This window comes from Monodelphis domestica, chromosome 2, assembly GCF_027887165.1.
Source record: "Monodelphis domestica isolate mMonDom1 chromosome 2, mMonDom1.pri, whole genome shotgun sequence".
Classification (NCBI taxonomy): domain Eukaryota; kingdom Metazoa; phylum Chordata; class Mammalia; order Didelphimorphia; family Didelphidae; genus Monodelphis; species Monodelphis domestica.
The window spans coordinates 230,132,623-230,153,335 of NC_077228.1; the positions used below are offsets into that span (position 1 = coordinate 230,132,623).

The 20,713-nt window shown below is 37.5% G+C and overlaps 1 protein-coding gene across 13 annotated transcripts in view; it reads left to right on the plus strand.

Moving 5' to 3' along the window:
- The window catches only part of CCDC57 (coiled-coil domain containing 57), a 323,421-nt gene extending 302,708 nt beyond the window's left edge, over positions 1–20,713 (plus strand). For 8 of the 13 annotated variants that reach the window (XM_007482813.3, XM_056817294.1, XM_056817296.1 and 5 more), the window contains one exon: positions 18,945–20,713. In XM_007482813.3, coding sequence (XP_007482875.1) covers positions 18,945–19,147 — 203 coding nt within the window. In that variant the 3' untranslated portion in view covers positions 19,148–20,713. The remainder of the gene's footprint in view (positions 1–18,944) is intronic. The other 5 variants (XM_056817295.1, XM_056817292.1, XM_007482814.3 and 2 more) reach the window with 3 other exon arrangements.

A 20,713-nucleotide genomic window follows, 5' to 3' on the forward strand; every position in this document is an offset into this window, starting at 1 on the left:
TGCAGAGATGAGAAACAGTTCAATACAATGGCAGAGGCACAGAAGGTGAAGTGTCCATGAGTACGTGGAGGGGATTAAAGGGTAAGAAGAATGGAAAAATAGGAAGTGACCAGGCAATGAGGACTTTATATTTGCCTGAAGATGCCTGGAAATAGTGAAGAGATACTCTGAAGCTCTTTGACCAAAAGGGTTATAATTGTCAGGTCTTCCTTTAGAAAAATCACCGTGGCAGCTGAGTGGATTAGTGAGAGCCTTGAAGCAGGAAGACAAGTTGGAAAGTTACTTCAATAGCCCAGTTGAGAGATAATAATGACCTAATCTAGAGTTGTGACTGGGTAAGTGGAGAGAAAGGGGCATTTCCAAGAGATGCTGCAAAGTTAGAAATGACAAGGTTTAACAATGGCTTAGATAGGACAAGTGAGGGTAAAGAGTCCAAGATGACACCGGTTGTAAATTTCAGTAACTGGGAGGATCACAGTATCCTCAACAGAAATGAGAAAGTTTGGAGAGAAAGATAATGAGTCCTATTTTGGATATATTAAGTTTGAGATAGACTCAGGAAAATTTAAGTTGAAAACTAAATCAAAGACACTCAGACACTGGCTTTGTGATAAAAGAAAAGTAACCCAACTTCTCTGTCTCTCAGTTTTCTCACCTGTAAAATAAGGGAGTTGGACTCAATGGCCTCTAAGGTCTCTTCCAGCTCTAGCTCTATCATCCACTGATATACCTGTCCCCCCTTCTCTCCCATGTTGCCATATTCATACTGGCAGGTTAGATTCCCCCAGTGGTGACTGCTACCTAAGGTTCTAAGGATAACCCCATAGGTGACTTCCCCCCAAGACTGTAACTCATAAGCCCCCACCATTGTGTGTTCCATGAATAGTCAACCAGTAGATGCAATTCTTAGAAAGACATTTACTCAACTAGTATAGTAAAAAAAAATGTAGTTATGAAATATTTTCTAAAAAAAAACCCTCAAGCATTCTCTTCCACAAAAACAGAGTCTGCTATGAGGTAAGTTGGATAAAATGATAGTGATACACATGTGTAGAGTCCATATATGGCCAAGGCAACTCACAATTCCAGATCATCAAGGTTTCTATACCTTTTTCTCCAAAGAATCCTCATAAAGTTCACTGTGGAGCATGCCAACACTACCCATGATGGACTAGTCACTCTACTTCTAGTTTAGGCTGGATCACCACAGAATATAGTGTCTCAGCTTTACAGAGAGCTCAACTTGCCCTCCTCAATGTTATACTCAGGCTTGATATTATACATCCTGTCAATTCTTCCTTAGAAATAACTCTCCTTTGTTCCATACTCTCTGTTTATACTTCTACCCTACTATAGACCTAGAAAAAGTTGCCTGGAATATTGAAATGACCTTCTAAAATGTTTTTTTTAGCCTCCATTCCCTACCACTCACCTTACCCCAGAATTCATCCTTTATCCCACTGCCAGATTAATTTTCCTTCTGTATAGTTATTCATGTTCCCCACAACTCTCCATCGACTCCCTGATGCCCTACAATTAGAGTTAGACTCCTTTGCCTAGCATCAAGACCCTCTACAATATGACACAAACCCACTTTTCCAGACTTTTATCATACTACTCTTTCCACTATCTGTTCTCTCAAATTTCTACCAGATCTTCCATGGGCCTCTCATTCTTCCTCATGCCTCCACTATACTTCAGATCAGAGAAGTTAATTTGTCTTTTTTTTGTTTGTTTGTCTTAAACAAGTAACCTGAATTTCACATTTCCCTATTTATGTATTGGGTTTGGGAGGGAGTGTTGACTGGAGGGCTCTGATCCATTGAGCCCCCTTGCATACTATAATTTCAACAAGTGACTTGGTAGGACTTAATGGATCAACTGCTCCCCCTGATCAAACAACCCCACTCCAATTCTGATACACTTTTTAAATGGTCTGTACACCATGAGATCAGGAAATAAAGATTTGAGATATTTGAGCTCAGTGAGATAACATTTGTTTTAAAGCATTTAATATAGTGCCTTCTATAAATATTCCCTTTCCTTCCTGAGATATATAGTCAAGTCATCTTCAATATGAGGAAAAGGAAAAATCTTGAATTTCTAAGAGCATAAGAAAAAAAATTTAACATTCCTTTAGCTACATGACAGTCTTAAGACAAAATTCACCTTGCTAATTTATGATGTGGGCTTATAAGCTTCTGTGAACAAGACCCTCACTATAGTCTTGGGGCTTCTAGTCAGAAATGAAGTGAGCTATTGTAATAGCTGAGATGGCTCTGCCTTGGTGTTTGATCTTTCATTGTAGCTTCTTTTTCTTCCTTATAGCAGAAAATGAATAGTACTTCAGATTTACAGACTGCTCTCCAATCATAAATATTACTGTTCCCATTTTACAGATAAGGGTCAATCATATAAGGCATTGCCAAAGTTAAGACTAGAACTTGAGGTTCCTGACATCCCATTTGGCTCTTTCCCATTAGACAAATTTAATGGAGAATAAACTGAGCAGATATTGTTATATATAAGGATAAAGTTGAACAGAGGTAAGGAGAGAATAGCCTATTTTGTAGGGAAAAAGAAACAAACTGCATTATAGCAATATAATCAAAGATAGTTCTAATCTATGTACAAGCATAGCAGGAATTGCTTCAAAAGCAAATAGAAATACATTCAAGAACTGTCTGGTAATCCTATCCTTGCTGTCAATATTGATCAGCTGGGTAGTAGGGAATAAGCCCATTCGAGGGCCATGCAGCAGAAGCATGAGAGAACTTGGAGAGGAGCAAGAAGAGAGCAAAAGATTTGAAAGGTTTGGCTAATAAACTCTATTGAAAGGAGGCCAAGGGAACTGAAATTTATTTACTCTAGAAAAAATTGGAGAGGGAATAAATAGTATTTTTAAAGTATGTGAAGGGAGATAAGATGACAAAATATAGGCTAAAGGTAAAACATTCATTCGGAAGGATTTTCAGACTGTAAGCATTATGAGATACTGGGGATAACCATACAATGAACAGAAAATCACGGTTTATATTTTCTCACAATAATATGCCCTTTGCCACAATCATTATATTTTCTTCTGTCTTTATTACACTCTCTTTTGATTTCTCTGCTTTGGACTAGGTTTTCTTTCAGGTGTTCTCTCATCTTTTAGTATTTGTATTCTCTATAACTCAGTTTAGGGACTCTTCTTCAGTATCTGAAGTCTTCCCCTTTCCACTGCTGTCCAGACCCTTGAGGATAACTACAGAATTGCCTCAGCCTCCTCAGGTTGGGAGACTTAAAGCTGGAGCTCTCCTCTAGCCTCTTTACCACAGCTGTCCTGACAAAGCCTTCTTCTTTTTTAATCCAACACCTTCAAACAAATTAAAACCTTCAAGTTTTTTAATGGACTGTAATTGTTTTTGTTTTTTATCCTAAACCCAAAAATACCCCCAAAAAAGTGTGTCCATAAACAAAGGAGATACCAAGAGGGAATTGAATGTAATTGTGATTCTATATTCCATGCCACTTTATTTTTTTAAATTATACTGCATAATTAATTCATGTTACTTTCAAAACTGTCCTGCGGGGGCAGAGTCAAGATGGCTGCTTAGCAAGCGGCAAAAGTTCAGACCTTGCGGAAGACCCTTCCTTACCAATTACAGACTGAATGCTCCTAGGGCACCGAAATTCAAGCTGAGCAACGGGACAGAGGTGGGGAACCTTCCCTCTGGACTCAAATCAAAAGGTACGCCCCCCAAAAGCCAAAATCCAAGAATACTCGAGTCTAAGGGGAAGGCAGAAGGAAGGTCCCAGGACCCCTCCCCCCAACCAAGAGGGCTGAGCCCCCAGCGGCAGCGGGAACCTCTGAGCAGGCAAAGGTGCTGGTTTGGAGGGTCTGCCTTGTGAGCAGCGAGGCGCCAGGCACCTAGCATCCAGCGTGGACAGCAGGGAGGAAGCCAGGGAGAGACCTAGGCCATGGCTGGGTCCCTCCATCAGGCTCCAGTCTCACCATTGCCTTGGGGCACATCCAGACCAATCCAGTTGAACCTAATCCCATCAGGACTCCTCACAGCTCAGGGAGGCAGGCAAAGGCACTGGGGAACCTTGCGGACAGCGGAGAAGCAGCTGGAGAGAACTGGAGAGAGACTGGGCGGCCCAGCCTTCCAGGAGTCTTCACCCTCAGAGCACATACAGCCCAACCCAGTTGAACATAATCTGATCAAAAGCCTCCAGAGGACAGGGAAGCTAACATTCCTCCCCTAGAGACTGTACCAAGAGATCTGACAAAGCTCCAAGAGGGGAGACTGAAAGCCCCAAAACCAAAAACAAAAACAAAAAAATGAGAGGAGCAAGAGCACAGACAAATACGGGGAGCAAAGAAGGGGTAAACCTGAGCAAACAACAGAAAAAGAAGAAAGAAATTACAATAGACAGCTTTTGCACAGGTAATGAGCAAAGAGCAAACAAAACAGAGGGGGAGGGATCAGCAAAGGAAAAATCAGAAATCCCAGCAAATTGGATACAGGCTTTGGAAGAACTCAAAATGCAATTCAAAACACAATTAAGAGAGGCTGAAGACAATTGGGAAAAGAACTTAAAAACTAAGATAAGTCATCTGGAAACAGAGGCACTTGAACTAAAACAAGAAAATGGTGTCTTGAAAGCCAAAATCAACCAGCTGGAAAATGAGACAAAGGAGATGAAAGATGAGGTGAAGAAGATGAAAGATGAGAAAAAGGAGATGAAAGACGAGGTAAAGAGGATGAAAGATGACCTCCAAAGAAAATCAGACCAAAAGGAAAAGGACGACCAAAAAACTAAGGATGAAATCCAGTCTTTAAGAACCAGAATACAACAACTAGAATCAAGTGACCTCACAAGGCAGCAGGACACTATAAAACAAAACCTAAAGAACAAAAAAATTGAGGAAAATATGAAGCATCTCATTCACAAAACAGACGATTTAGAAAATCGTTCGAGAAGAGACAATTTAAGAATCATAGGTCTACCAGAAGACCACGACAAAAGAAAAAACCTGGACATAATACTACAGGAAATTATTCAGGAAAACTGTCCCAATATCCTAAAACAAGAGGGGAAAGTGGAGATTGAAAGAATCCACAGATCACATCCTGTACTTAATCCCCAACTGACAACACCCAGGAATCTTATAACCAAATTCAAGAACTATCAAACCAAAGAAAAGATATTACAAGCTGCCAAGAAGTCATTTAGATACCAGGAACCACAGTGAGGATAACCCAGGATCTGGCTGCATCCACACTGAAAAAAAGAAAGGCATGGAATATGATATTCCGGAAAACAAGGGAACTAGGTCTACAACCAAGAATCAACTACCCAGCAAAACTGACTATATTCTTACAGGGGAAAGTATGGTCATTCAACAAAATAGTAGAATTTCAAGAATTCGTAAAGAAAAGACCAGACCTGAACAGAAAATTTGATATACAAGCACAGAACTCAAGAGAATCATCAAAAGGTAATTTAAAAAGAGGGGAAAAAAGAAAAAAAAATTTTAAGAGATTCAATAAGTTAAAATGATATGTATCCCTATAAGAAAAGAGGTCATTGGTAACTCTTAAAAACTGTTGTTATTACCTGGGCAGCAAAAAGAAGTACACTTAGAGGGAACAGTGACAAACTATATAGCATGAAAGGACAAGACATAAATAGGTATATAGGTATATGCATGCAAAAATACATACACATGAGTATGCATATATATATATACATATATATATAACTAGAGCTTTAAAATAGGTTAATATTAAAAGAAATGGGAAAAGAAATAAATGGGGGTAAATTTATACATCATAAAGAAGCTCATGGTGGGAGGGGGGAGAAACGATATACTGGAAGGGTAAAGAGGTCAGAGACAGGAAATACTAAACTTTTACATGCTTTGAAATTGACTCAAAGAGGGAAAAACAATCCAATCCATTGGGGGCAGAGAATAGATTTGCGCCCAATAGGGGAGTAGAAGGGTAACAAACGGTCTGGTGGGGAAGGAAGCAGTACAAGAGAGGGAGGGGGTGGGGGGGTTAATTTTAGAAAGACTACAGGGAAAATAAGGGGGGGGGATTAGAAGGGAAGTAAAATAAGGGTGGGAACAAGGGGGACTGTTTAAAAGCAAACATTGGTGTAGAAGGAAATACTGAAAGAAGAAAAGGCAGGAACAGGAACAGAAATCAATATGCTGGGAAATACACAGCTAGTAATCATAACTCTGAATGTGAATGGAATGAACTCACCCATAAAACGCAAGCTAATAGCAGAGTGGATTAGAATCCAAAACCCTACCATATGCTGTCTACAAGAAACACACATGAGGAAGGTAGATATACATAGGGTGAAAGTAAGAGGGAGGAGCCAAATCTATTGGGCATCAACTGACAAAAAGAAGGCAGGAGTCGCAATCATGATATCCGACAAAGCCAAAGTAAAAATAAATCTAGTTAAAAGAGATAGGGAAGGTAATTACATCCTGATAAAAGGCAGTATAGACAGTGAGGAAATATCTGTACTCAATATGTATGCACCAAATGGCATAGCATCCAAATTTCTAAAGGAGAAACTAGAAGAATTCAAGGACGAAATAGATAGAAAAACTATACTAGTGAGAGACCTGAACCTTCCTCTATCCGAACTAGATAAATCAAACCAAAAAATAAATAAGAAAGAGGTAAGAGAAGTGAATGAAATCTTAGAAAAATGAGAGTTAGTAGACATGTGGAGAAAAATAAATAGGGACAAAAAGGAACATACCTTCTTTTCTGCAGCACATGGTACATTCACAAAAATTGACCATGTATTAGGGCATAAAAACATTGCAAACAAGTGCAAAAGAGCAGAAATAATAAATGCAACTTTCTCAGATCACAATGCAATGAAAATAATAATTAGTAAGGGAACATGGAGAGGTAAATCGAAAATTAATTGGAAATTAAACAATATGATTCTCCAAAACCAGTAGTTAAAGAACAAATCATAGAAACAATAACTTCATTGAAGAAAATGACAATGATGAGACATCCTTTCAAAACCTATGGGATGCAGCCAAAGCAGTACTCAGGGGGAAATGTATATGCTTGAGTTCATATATTAACAAATTAATAAGGGCAGAGGTCAATGAATTGGGCATGCAAATTAAAAAATTAGAAAGCAAACAAATTAAAAATCCTCAGATGAAGACTAAATTAGAGATCCTAAAACTCAAAGGAGAAATTAATAAAATTGAAAGTCAAAGAACTATTAATTTAATAAATAAGACTAGAAGCTGGTACTTTGAAAAAACAAATAAAATAGACAAAGTACTAGTCAATCTAATTAAAAAAAGAAAAGAAATAAACCAAATTGACAGTATCCAAGATGAAAAAGGAGACCTTACCTCTAATGAAGAGGAAATTAAGGCAATCATTAAAAACTACTATGCCCAATTATATGGCAACAAATATGGCAATCTAGGTGATATGGATGAATACTTGCAAAAATATAAATTGCCTAGACTAAAAGAGAAAGAAATAACTTACCTTAACAACCCCATTTCAGAAAAAGAAATTGAACAAGCCATCAAAGAACTCCCGAAGAAAAAATCCCCAGGTCCAGATGGATTCACAAATGAATTCTATCAAACATTCAAAGAACAACTAATCCCAATATTAAACAAACTGTTTGACAAAATAAGCCAAAAAGGAGTTCTACCAAATTCATTTTACGACACAAACATGGTACTGATCCCAAAGCCAGGCAGGTCAAAAACAGAGGAAGAAAACTATAGACCAATCTCCCTAAAGAATATAGACGCAAAAATCTTAAATAGGATAACAGCAAAAACACTCCAGCAAGTCATCACAGGGGTCATCCACTATGACCAGGCAGGATTCATACCAGGAATGCAAGGTGGTTCAATATTAGGAAAACCATCCACATAATTGACGATATTAATAAGCAAACTGACAAAAATCACATGATTATCTCAATAGATGCAGAAAATGCCTTTGATAAAATACAATACCCATTCCTATTGAAAACACTAGAAAGCATAGGAATTAGAAGGGCCTTTCCTAAAAATAATAAACAGTATATATCTAACACCATCAGCAAACATCATCTGCAATGGGGATAAACTAGAAGCCTTCCCAAAAAGATCAGGAGTAAAACAAGGATGCCCATTATCACCTCTATTATTTAACATTGTACTAGAAACACTAGCAGTAGCAATTAGAGAAGAAAAAGAAATTGAAGGTATTAAAATTGGCAATGAGGAGACCAAGCTATCACTCTTTGCAGATGATATGATGGTTTACTTAAGGAATCCTAGAGAATCAACCAAAAAGTTACTCGAAATAATCAACAAATTTAGCAAGGTTGCAGGATACAAAATAAACCCGCATAAGTCATCAGCATTTCTATATATCTCTAACCCATTTCAGCAACAAGAATTAGAAAGAGAAATACCATTTAAAATCACCTTAGACAATATAAAATATCTAGGAATCTATCTGCCGAGACAAACACAGGAACTATATGAACACAACTACAAAACACTTTCCACACAGTTAAAACTAGATCTAAACAATTGGAAAAACATTGATTGCTCATGGTTGGGACGAGCTAACATAATAAAAATAACAATCCTACCCAAATTAATTTACTTATTTAGTGCCATACCCATTGAACTACCAAAAAACTTTTTTACTGAATTAGAAAAAAAATAACTAAGTTCATTTGGAAGAACAAAAGATCAAGGATATCCAGGGAAATCATGAAAAAAATGCAAAGGAAGGAGAATTTGCAGTCCCAGATCTCAAACTATACTATAAAGCAGCCTTTATCAAAACAATTTGGTACTGGCTAAGAGACAGAAAGGAGGATCAGTGAAATAGAAAATGATCTCAGCAAGACAGTTTATGACAAACCTAAAGACCCCAGCTTTTGGGACAAAAATCCATTATTTGGTAAAAACTGCTGGAAAAATTGGAAGACAGTGTGGGAGAGATTAGTTTTGGATCAACACCTCACACCCTACACCAAGATAAATTCAGAATGGGTGAATGACTTGAACATAAAGAAGGAAACTATAAGTAAATTAAGTGAACACAGAATAGTATACATGTCAGACCTTTGGGAAGGGAAAGACTTTAAAACCAAGCAAGACTTGGAGTCACAAAATGTAAAATAAATAATTTTGACTACATCAAATTAAAAAGTTTTTGTACAAACAAAACCAATATAACTAAAATCAGAAGGGAAGCAACAAATTGGGAAACGAGCTTCATAAAAACCTCTGACAAAGGTTTAATTACTCAAATTTACAAAGAGCTAAATCAATTGTACAAAAAATCAAGCCATTCTCCAATTTATAAATGGGCAAGGTATATGAACAGGCAGTTCTCAGCCAAAGAAATCAAAACTATTAATAAGCACATGAAAAAGTGCTCTACATCTCTTATAATCAGAGAGATGCAAATCAAAACAACTCTGAGGTATCATCTCACACCTAGCAGAGTGGCTAACATGACAGCTATGGAAAGTAATGAATGCTGGAAGGGATGTGGCAAAGTAGGGACACTAATTCATTGCTGGTGGAGTTATGAATTGATCCAACCATTCTGGAGGACAATTTGGAACTATGCCCAAAGGGCAATAAAAGACTGTCTGCCCTTTGATCCAGCCATAGCACTGCTGGGTTTGTACCCCAAAGAGATAATAAGGGAAAAGACTTGTACAAGAATATTCATAGCTGCGCTCTTTGTGGTGGCCAAAAATTGGAAAATGAGGGTATGCCCTTCAATTGGGGAATGGCTGAACAAATTGTGCTATATTTTGGTGATGGAATATTATTGTGCTAAAAGGAATAATAAAGTGGAGGAATTCCATGGGAACTGGAACAACCTCCAGGAAGTGATGCAGAGTGAAAGGAGCAGAACCAGGAGAACAATTTACACAGAGACTGATACATTCCAGTTCCAGTGAAAGTCATTACCTTAAGGCACAATCAGTTTAACCCAGGGAAAGCTCATAGAACTGACAATCTGCCCAGGACTAAAGCCTCTGAACACCAGACAGAGATAAGAAAAGCTAATCCTCCCCATTCAGAGATGGCAAACTCCACAGAAGCACAGAAGCCCCAAAATCCCAAGAAAAATAAGAAGAAAGGGGCGACTTTGGACACATTCTACGGAGCCAAAATACAAAATACAGAGGAGATAGAATATGATACACAAGAAAATGCTCCGAAACCTTCCAAAGGAAATGGAAACTCTCCACAATCCCATGAAGAATTTGATTCAGAAATGACCAAAAAGATGGAAGCCTTCTGGGAGGAAAAGTGGGAAATAATGCAAAAGAAATTCACGCATCTACAAAACCAGTTTGACCAAACTGAAAAGGAAAATCCAGGCTTTAAAGGCCAGAATCAGGCTACTGGAAGACAATGATCGTGTGAAAGAGCAAGAATTAATAAAGCAAAGCCAAAATACCAAGAAATTAGAAGAGAACATAAAATATCTCACTGACAAGATGACAGATCTGGAAAATAGAGGGAGAAGAGATAATTTAAGAATAATTGGACTTCCAGAAAAGCCAGAAATAAAGACCAAACTCGACATCATGATACAAGATATAATCAAAGAAAATTGCCCAGAGATTCTAGAACAAGGGGGTAATACAGCCACTGACAGAGCTCACAGAACACCTTCTACACTAAACCCCCAAAAGACAACTCCCAGGAATGTAATTGCCAAATTCCAAAGCTCTCAAACAAAAGAAAAAATCATACAGGAAGCCAGAAAAAGACAATTTAGATATAAAGGAATGCCAATCAGGGTCACACAAGACCTTGCAAGTTCTACTCTGAATGATCGTAAGGCATGGAACATGATCTTCAGAAAGGCAAGAGAGCTGGGTCTTCAACCAAGAATCAGCTACCCAGAAAAACTGACTATATATTTCCAAGGGAAAGTATGGGCATTCAACAAAATAGAAGATTTCCAACTTTTTGCAAAGAAAAGACCAGAGCTCTGTGGAAAGTTTGATACCGAAAATCAAAGAGCAAGGAATACCTGAAAAGGTAAATATTAAGGAAAGGGGAAAGGAGAAAAAGGTTATCTTCTTTTACTCAAACTCTCTTCTATAAGGACTACATTTCTATCAATCTATGTATACTAACATGTGGGGAAAATGTAATGTATAAATAGGGGGTAAAGAAAGACCAAATAGAATAATCTTTCTCACACAAAGATTCACATGGGAAGGGGAGGGGAAGAAAACTCTTATAAGAAGGAGAGGAAGAGAGGGTTTTTTACTTAAACCTTCATCTCAGGGAAATCAACTCTGAGAGGGAAAAACATCCAGATCCATTTGGGATCTTGAATTCTATCTTACCCAACAAGGGTAGGGAGAAGGGAAAACCAAGGGGGGGGAGGGGGAGAGGGAAAACAAAAAGGGAGGGAAAGATAGGGGGGAGAGGGGGAACACAAAGGGAGAGACTAAAAAGGGAAACATCAAGGGAGGGGACAAGGGGGACTGATTCAAAGTAAATCACTGGACTAAAAGGTAGAGCCGAAGAAGAAAAGGTTAGAATTAGGGAAGGATATCAAAATGCCAGGGAGTCCACAAATGACAATCATAACTTTGAACGTGAATGGGATGAACTCACCCATAAAACGTAGACGAATAGCAGAATGGATTAGAATACAAAATCCTACCATATGTTGTCTTCAAGAAACACACATGAGGCGGGTTGACACCCACAAGGTCAGAATTAAAGGATGGAGTAAGACCTTCTGGGCCTCAACTGACAGAAAGAAGGCAGGAGTGGTAATCATGATATCTGATAAAGCCAAAGCAAAAATAGACCTGATTAAAAGGGATAGGGAAGGTAATTATATTTTGTTAAAAGGGACTTTGGACAATGAGGAAATATCATTAGTCAACATGTATGCACCAAATAATATATCACCCAAATTTCTAATGGAGAAACTAGGAGAATTGAAGGAAGAAATACAGTAAAACCATATTAGTGGGAGACTTAAACCAACCATTATCAAATTTAGATAAATCAAATCAAAAAATAAATAAGAAAGAGGTAAAAGAAGTGAATAAAATCTTAGAAAAATTAGAATTAATAGACATATGGAGAAAAATAAATAGGGATAAAAAGGAATACACCTTCTTTTCAGTAGCACATGGCACATTCACAAAAATTGACCATACATTAGGTCACAGAAACATAGCATACAAATTCAGAAAAGCAGAAATAATGAATGCAGCCTTCTCAGATCACAAGGCAATAAAAATAATGATTAGTAATGGTACATGGAAAACCAAATCTAAAACCAATTGGAAATTAAACAATATGATACTCCAAAATCGTTTAGTTAAAGAAGAAATCATAGAAACAATTAATAACTTCATCGAGGAAAATGACAATGGCGAGACATCCTTTCAAACCTTTTGGGATGCAGCCAAAGCAGTAATCAGAGGTAAATTCATATCCCTGAATGCTTATATTAACAAACTAGGGAGAGCAGAGATCAATCAATTGGAAATGCAAATGAAAAAACTCAAAAGCGATCAAATTAAAACCCCCCAGCAGAAAACCAAACTAGAAATCCTAAAAATTAAGGGAGAAATTAATAAAATCGAAAGTGATAGAACTATTGATTTAATAAATAAGACAAGAAGCAGGTACTTTGAAAAAACAAACAAAATAGACAAAGTACTGGTCAATCTAATTTAAAAAAGGAAGGAAGAAAAGCAAATTAACAACATTAAAGATGAAAAGGGGGACAGCACCTCCAATGAAGAGGAAATTAAGGCAATCATTAGAAATTACTTTGCCCAATTATATGGCAATAAATACACCAATTTAGAAGATATAGATGAATATATACAAAAATACAAACTGCCTAGACTAACAGAAGAGGAAATAGAATTCTTAAATAATCCCATATCAGAAAATGAAATCCAACAAGCCATCAAAGAACTTCCTAAGAAAAAATCCCCAGGGCCTGATGGATTCGCCAGTGAATTCTATCAAACATTCAGAAAACAGTTAATCCCAATACTATACAAACTATTTGACATAATAAGCAAAGAGGCAGTTCTACCAAACTCCTTTTACGACACAAACATGGTACCGATTCCAAAACCAGGCAGGTCAAAAACCGAGAAAGAAAACTATAGACCAATCTCCCTAATGAATATAGATGCAAAAATCTTAAATAGGATACTAGCAAAAAGACTCCAGCAAGTGATCAGAAGGATCATTCACCATGATCAAGTAGGATTTATACCAGGGATGCAGGGCTGGTTCAATATTAGGAAAACCATCCACATAACTGACCACATCAACAAGCAAACCAGCAAGAACCACATGATTATCTCAATAGACGCAGAAAAAGCATTTGATAAAATACATCACCCATTCCTATTAAAAACACTAGAAAGCATAGGAATAGGAGGGTCATTCCTAAAAATAATAAACAGTATATATCTAAAACCACCAGCTAATATCATCTGCAATGGGGATAAACTAGACACATTCCCAATAAGATCAGGAGTGAAACAAGGATGCCCATTATCACCTCTACTATTTGACATTGTACTAGAAACACTAGCAGTAGCAATTAGAGAAGAAAAAGAGATTGAAGGCATCAAAATAGGCAAGGAGGAGACCAAGTTATCACTCTTTACAGATGACATGATGGTCTACTTAAAGAATCCTAGAGATTCAACCAAAAAGCTAATTGAAATAATCAACAACTTTAGCAAAGTTGCAGGATACAAAATAAACCCACATAAATCATCAGCTTTTCTATATATCTCCAACACAGCTCAGCAGCAAGAACTAGAAAGAGAAATCCCATTCAAAATCACCTTAGACAAAATAAAATACCTAGGAATCTACCTCCCAAGACAAACACAGGAACTATATGAACACAACTACAAAACACTCTCCACACAACTAAAACTAGACTTGAGCAATTGGAAAAACATTAACTGCTCATGGATAGGATGAGCCAATATAATAAAAATGACCATCCTACCCAAACTTATTTATCTATTTAGTGCCATACCCATTGAACTACCAAAATACTTCTTCACTGATTTAGAAAAAAACATAACAAAGTTCATTTGGAAGAACAAAAGATCAAGGATATCCAGGGAAATAATGAAAAAAAACACATATGATGGGGGCCTTGCAGTCCCTGACCTTAAACTATATTACAAAGCAGCAGTCATCAAAACAATTTGGTACTGGATAAGAAACAGAAAGGAAGATCAGTGGAATAGACTGGGGGAAAGCGACCTCAGCAAGACAGTATACGATAAACCCAAAGATCCCAGCTTTTGGGACAAAAATTCACTATTCGATAAAAACTGCTGGGAAAATTGGAAGACAGTGTGGGAGAGACTAGGAATAGATCAACACCTCACACCCTACACCAAGATAAATTCAAAATGGGTGAGTGACATAAACATAAAGAAGGAAACCATAAGTAAATTGGGTAAACACAGAATAGTATACATGTCAGACCTTTGGGAGGGCAAAGACTTTAAAACCAAGCAAGACATCGAAAGAATCACAAAATGTAAAATATATAATTTTGACTACATCAAATTAAAAAGCTTTTGCACAAACAAAATCAATGTAATTAAAATCAGAAGGGAAACAACAAACTGGGAAAAAATCTTCATAGAAACCTCTGACAAAGGTTTAGTTACTCATATTTATAAAGATCTAAATCAACTGTACAAAAAATCAAGCCATTCTCCAATTGATAAATGGGCAAGGGACATGGATAGGCAGTTCTCAGATAAAGAAATCAAAACTATTAATAAGCACATGGAGAAGTGTTCTAAATCTCTTATAATCAGAGAGATGCAAATAAAAACAACTCTGAGGTATCACCTCACACCTAGCAGATTGGCTAACATAACAGCAAAGGAAAGTAATGAATGCTGGAGGGGATGTGGCAAAGTAGGGACATTAATTCATTGCTGGTGGAGTTGTGAACTGATCCAACCATTCTGGAGGGCAATTTGGAACTATGCCCAAAGGGCGACAAAAGAATATCTACCCTATGATCCAGCCATAGCACTGCTGGGTCTGTATCCCAAAGAGATAATGGACACAAAGACTTGTACAAAAATATTCATAGCTGCGCTCTTTGTGGTGGCCCAAAACTGGAAAACGAGGGGATGCCCATCAATTGGGGAATGGCTGAGCAAATTGTGGTATATGTTGGTGATGGAGTACTATTGTGCTAAAAGGAATAATAAAGTGGAGGAGTTCCATGGAGACTGGAACAACCTCCAGGAAGTGATGCAGAGCGAGAGGAGCAGAACCAGGAGAACATTGTACACAGAGACTAATACACTGTGGTATAATCGAACGTAATGGACTTCTCCATTAGTGGCGGTGTAATGTCCCTGAACAATTTGCAGGGATCTAGGAGAAAAAAACACTATTCATAAGCAAAGGATAAACTATGGGAGTGGAAACACCAAGGAAAAGCAACTGCCTGAATACAGCGGTTGAGGGGACATGACAGAGGAGAAACTCTAAATGAACATTTTAATGCAAATATTATCAACATAGCAATGGGTTCAAATCAAGAAAACATGTAATGCCCAGTGGATTTACGCATCGGCTATGGGGGGTGGGGGGGAGGAAAAGAAAATGATCTATGTCTTTAATGAATAATGCTTGGAAATGATCAAATAAAATATTTTTTAAAAAAAGAATTATATAAGAATGACTTTCTTGGGAATAAGAAAATGAGGACTATTAAAATGTTAGAGCTCTCATCGTCAAAAAAAATAAAAATAAAGATGACTTAAAAATTTTAATAAAGACATAGAAATCAGTATAAAAAACTGTCCTGCTTGTTTTTTGCTTCTGTCTAAATTACCATCTGAACCCCTCTGTGCACATTTTAAAAGGTTTCTATGATTCTTCTATTCTTTTTCTTTTTTGTATAGTTGTTACTCACTCCTCGCTCCCTCTTTCCTTCCACAATCAAAAGTAGGAGGGGGAAAAGAATACTGGTGACATAAGTATAATCATGTCCAAAAACATATGGCTCCTTTTACATGTTGAGTCCATCACCGCTTTTTTAGGAGATGAGAAACTTGCCTCATCATAGGCCTTCTAGAGATGTGTTAGGTCATTACTTTAACCAGAGTTTTTAAGGCTTTTCAGGATTTTTTTTGTTTTTTTATAATGATGTTATCTTTGTATAAATTGTCTTCCTGTTTCTGCTTACTTCACACTGAATTATTTAATACTAACTACGATTCTCTAAAATTGTCTCCTTTGTCATTTCTAAATGTGTACTAGTATTCCATCACATTCATAAGCCACAGTTAATTTAGTTGTTCCCTGAATGATGGTTACCCCATAGTTTCCAAGCCTTTGTTTCTTTCTTTCCTTATTTTTTTCCTTTTTCTTTCACTCCCTCTTTAGTATCAGGAAATTTGTTGCACATTTGACTATTCCTTCTCTGGCATTATCTTTCTTCTTAACACCCTTCCTCATTCCTATTGGTTTCTCTGTTGAGATTCACATGTTCACACCAGAGTAATTGTGTACACACACTCAAACAGTCACATATCACTTCTTTGGTTCAGATAAGAATGAAGTTCATCTGATGTTTACTCTACCTCTTCTACATTTTTATACTTTCTTTCACACTGTTATGAAAAATAGGAAATCCTACCCTCTTCTTCCTCCTTTCTAAACTAAGGTATTCCTTTTAGGTTCACTTTTCCTTCCCTTCTTAAAGACCTTGAAATAGAATTGATTCATCCCAACTCCTCATTTTCTATCATATCATTTCATATCAGAACCCTTTAAAAACATTAAAGTTCTGAAATAATCTGCTTCTTCTTCCTCATTAGAATTTTATTACTTTGCCAAGCATTCCCTTCCATTTGTTCAAATAAATTTAGCTTTCTAGATTTTTCTGGACTCTTGCGCTTGTATTTCAGAGTTCATGTATACCTCTGCCCTTTTCATCAGAAATGCTTGAAAGTCTTCTATTTCATTAAGGGTCCATCCCCCTCCCCCCTTGAAATTTATACCTTGTCCAATCTTTCCATTCTCCTTTCTTTTCAATGACTAGGTATAATCAACATCTTTTTCTTGAAGAGAGTGATGGTTTGGGCAGAATCACTGTCATGGGAAAACCCTATACCTAGACCCGAAGCCTCAAGGCTACCCTGTTTTTTGTGTTTATTACAGTGAATATATGGGGTTAGTTGGGAGTAGGGATATTGAACAAGAGTTCCAAGTATTAAAATTTTCTAGAGGTTAATTCATGAAATTTTTTATCTAACATGTATATAGCAGAAGGTGAGAACATATTTTCCTATGGGCTAAGTTATAATTATTCTATAACTGGTACATACTTCTTTTATTTTGGGGTTTAGGAATTGGAGCTATTTGAAGAAAGCAGCTAACTTGTCAGCCAATTGGCTCATTTTGTGATTTGCCTTAATCATCAATTTCCTGTTGCTTAGATTATATCCAATGTCTTTTCTAGTTGGTGATTGTGTCTGGTTAGCTCAGTTTTTAAAAGGTGGCATACTGAGGTAGAGGTCATAGGCTCAGTTTCCACATGGGTCATTTAATTTTCTCTGAGTCATGGCCAAAGATTGCACCTCTGAACTCAGCCCATTGTTTTGAATTCACATGTCACTGGTAAAGAGAATAGGATAGAAAGATCAATAACAAAAAAAAATTTTTTTTGTAATATCCATGGAATGCATGTAGTAACCATTTTAGTAGAAGCCTAATGGGTTAAGAAAAGGTGATGGAGACCCCTGGAAATTTTTGAGGAGAAAAAAATTTGTTTCTCCAGGGTAGTCTGAGTATAAGTCCTGTCTCAGGATATAGGAATAGACTAATTTTGCAAGGCTTCAACCAGTCCAAGGACCTTATTTTCTCCATCAATGAGGAATATTCTTGGGTATAAAAGACAAAGGGAAAAGAAGTGGTTGAAGAACTAAGTTGCCAACTAGGGTTTTCCAACATTTCCTTTTTCCAGCTCTCCTGCTTAAGCTAGGCCACGTGAAGTAGAACTGACTGGAACAGCCAGCTTCTCCTGGTGCAATGTTTGAACTTAGTCATAGAAAAGCAGGCAGTTGGCTCTGAGGTTGTTATTATTGGCTTACTCGTGTTCAGCCAATAGGAGGTTAATGACCACTGTGGGGTGCTAGCTTGAATTTTGACAATATGCACATTGGATGATGGTACCAGTAGATTATGAACTCTTTGAGGGCAGGGACTTTCTTCTGGCTCTTTGCATCCTCAGCACTTAGAATGATGCCTGGCATAGAGTAAGTGTTTAACAAATGCTTACTGACCATTGAGAGCTAGTGAAAAGCTCTCTAAGAGGTGAAACTTCCAAGTAATCTATTAACCACAAAAGTGCACATTTCTCCTTTTGGCTTAGCGGAGGTTTCCATTTCATGTTGTGAAATAGTCACAAGAAGAACTTATGTTTCTCTAGGTCCAAGTGTGTCCTGAGTGCCCCGGTAGAAAGAGAAGGGCTCTGGCATCTAAAGGAGACATATAAAAAGCACATGTTCACAAGGACCTCTTGTCCTCCAGGACACTGAGGACAGGACACAGTAGCTAAAGCTATTGTGCAAGACAGTTGCAACAGCTGTTTCTGTAGGCTCTCCAGTGTGCAATGGCTCCAATTAAAGAAACTCAGGAGATTTAAGAAGTTCTGCGGGTGAATTAAGAAGGAAAATAATTTTAAACCAATAATCAGTTCCTTAACACATCTAGAGCTTCATTTTTTATCTATTATATGTGTCCTTTTAATCTTAATTTCTTAAGATTTAAATTTTTTAATTTATTAAATTAATCTTTTAGTCTTAAAAGTCTTTAATTTTTTTTTCTCTTTCTCTTTACACAGTAGAGATCTCAGCATCCAGGGCAGCTGACAGCCTCCAAGAACGCAACCAGGATACAGTAGTGACTTCCAGAGCTTTTACCATTGAAGGGATGAAGTTAGAGGTCCAGCCAAGGCCAAAATCCACCAAGCCCTCTAAGCCCCATCCTGCAAAACCAAAAATTACCCAGAAATCAAAAATCAGGAACTATAATGTAAAGGAATAACCTCAGTATAACAGTGCACAGCTCCTCTCTCTAATGATAGGATGTAGAATAGGAATCTCCATACTGGGATATGGAAAGCATTTCTATTGGTATGACTGTGATGGCAGGAAAGTAGGTTCTTAGATTCAGAAGAGAAACTTCCATGTTACACATTCTGTTGGGGGTGGCTTTATTTGTGTTGCCTACTGAGTTAATTAAAATTAACAAGCATCCTAGCTTTTATATTAGTCTTGATGGTAGGTTGTTTATCTGCTATATTTGAGTTGTCCTGTGTGGCATAAATAATTATACTGTGAATCAAAACTAAAGAATCTCATGAAAATCTCTTAGTTCCTGGGTAACAGTAGCAATAGTGACCTACTGTTACACTGGGGTTTGGCTCTCTGTTTTCAGACTCATCCAGTGACTGCTCTTCTGTTTCTAGGATATGGGATAGTGGCCCACCCTACCTGTATTCCTGTGGGTGAGACGGGCATTCTTCTTTTCTTTAGAAAAGATAAGAGAGCAGGAGGATGTCCATCTGTAGTAGAAGTATTTCTCATGTATTTTTCCCTCACAGGGATTAATCATTATTGTGATAAGCTTCTCAGTGCCAACCTTGGAAGAGGTCCTTTGGACCCCACACTTTCAAAGGTCTTGCTTTGGGGGCCCCTTCTGAAAATTACACAGAAGGAAAAAAAAAAGTTGAGAAGGGGACACATAGGTCCCTCTTGGGACACTTTGATAAGGCAACCTCCAGAATGGTATGCCACTAGGAAAGCAAATATTTTTATGCCAATCCAAAATTATCCCCTGCCACCCTTTTATTAGCTCCACAGATACTTCCTCTTCAATGAGGCCAACCAAGATCCCTAATTCAAACTGAATCCCTCACTGCAGAAGGTGGAGGAATCCTTTTAAATGAAGGGCTTTGAGGCCATACATTACAAGAGGTGGGAACAAGCATTTCTACTCTAGCAAGAGCTCAGCCTTACTGCCAACTTCTAGAAATGGGTCATGATAGATTTGCTTCTAAATTATGGCAATCATTTCAGTTGGCTGCAGGCTTGGAACATATCTACTTGTTCCTTTCTGTGGCACAACCCTACTCTGGGTTTTGAATTCCTGGAGACCTACCTTATATCTCATTAACATTTCCCTTGTAAAGCCAGGCACCTGCAGCACCCTCAACAGCCTCTCATCCAATACAGAAGCAGAATGAGGGGCCTAAGCATTGCCTTCTTCCTCTTGGCAAAGAGGTGATGGACTAGAGATACAGAATGAGACATTTTCAGACATAGCCAATGTGTTGATATGTTTTACTTGAATATACTTATCTGTTGGGAAATGGGGGGAGGGAGTGGGAGGGGGGAAGGGGAGGGATATAAATTAGTGGGTAGTAATAGAGACACAAAACAAGCATCAACTTAAAATATACAGAAGAAAAAAACTGAAAAGGGGACACATAGGTCAAGTTTGTCACTACCTTGTAAATTTACATTTATGCAATCATCCTTTTTCTTTGTATGTTGAAATGTTTGTGTTGATGATTACTAAATTCATAATAAAAAAAAAACATTTAAAGCC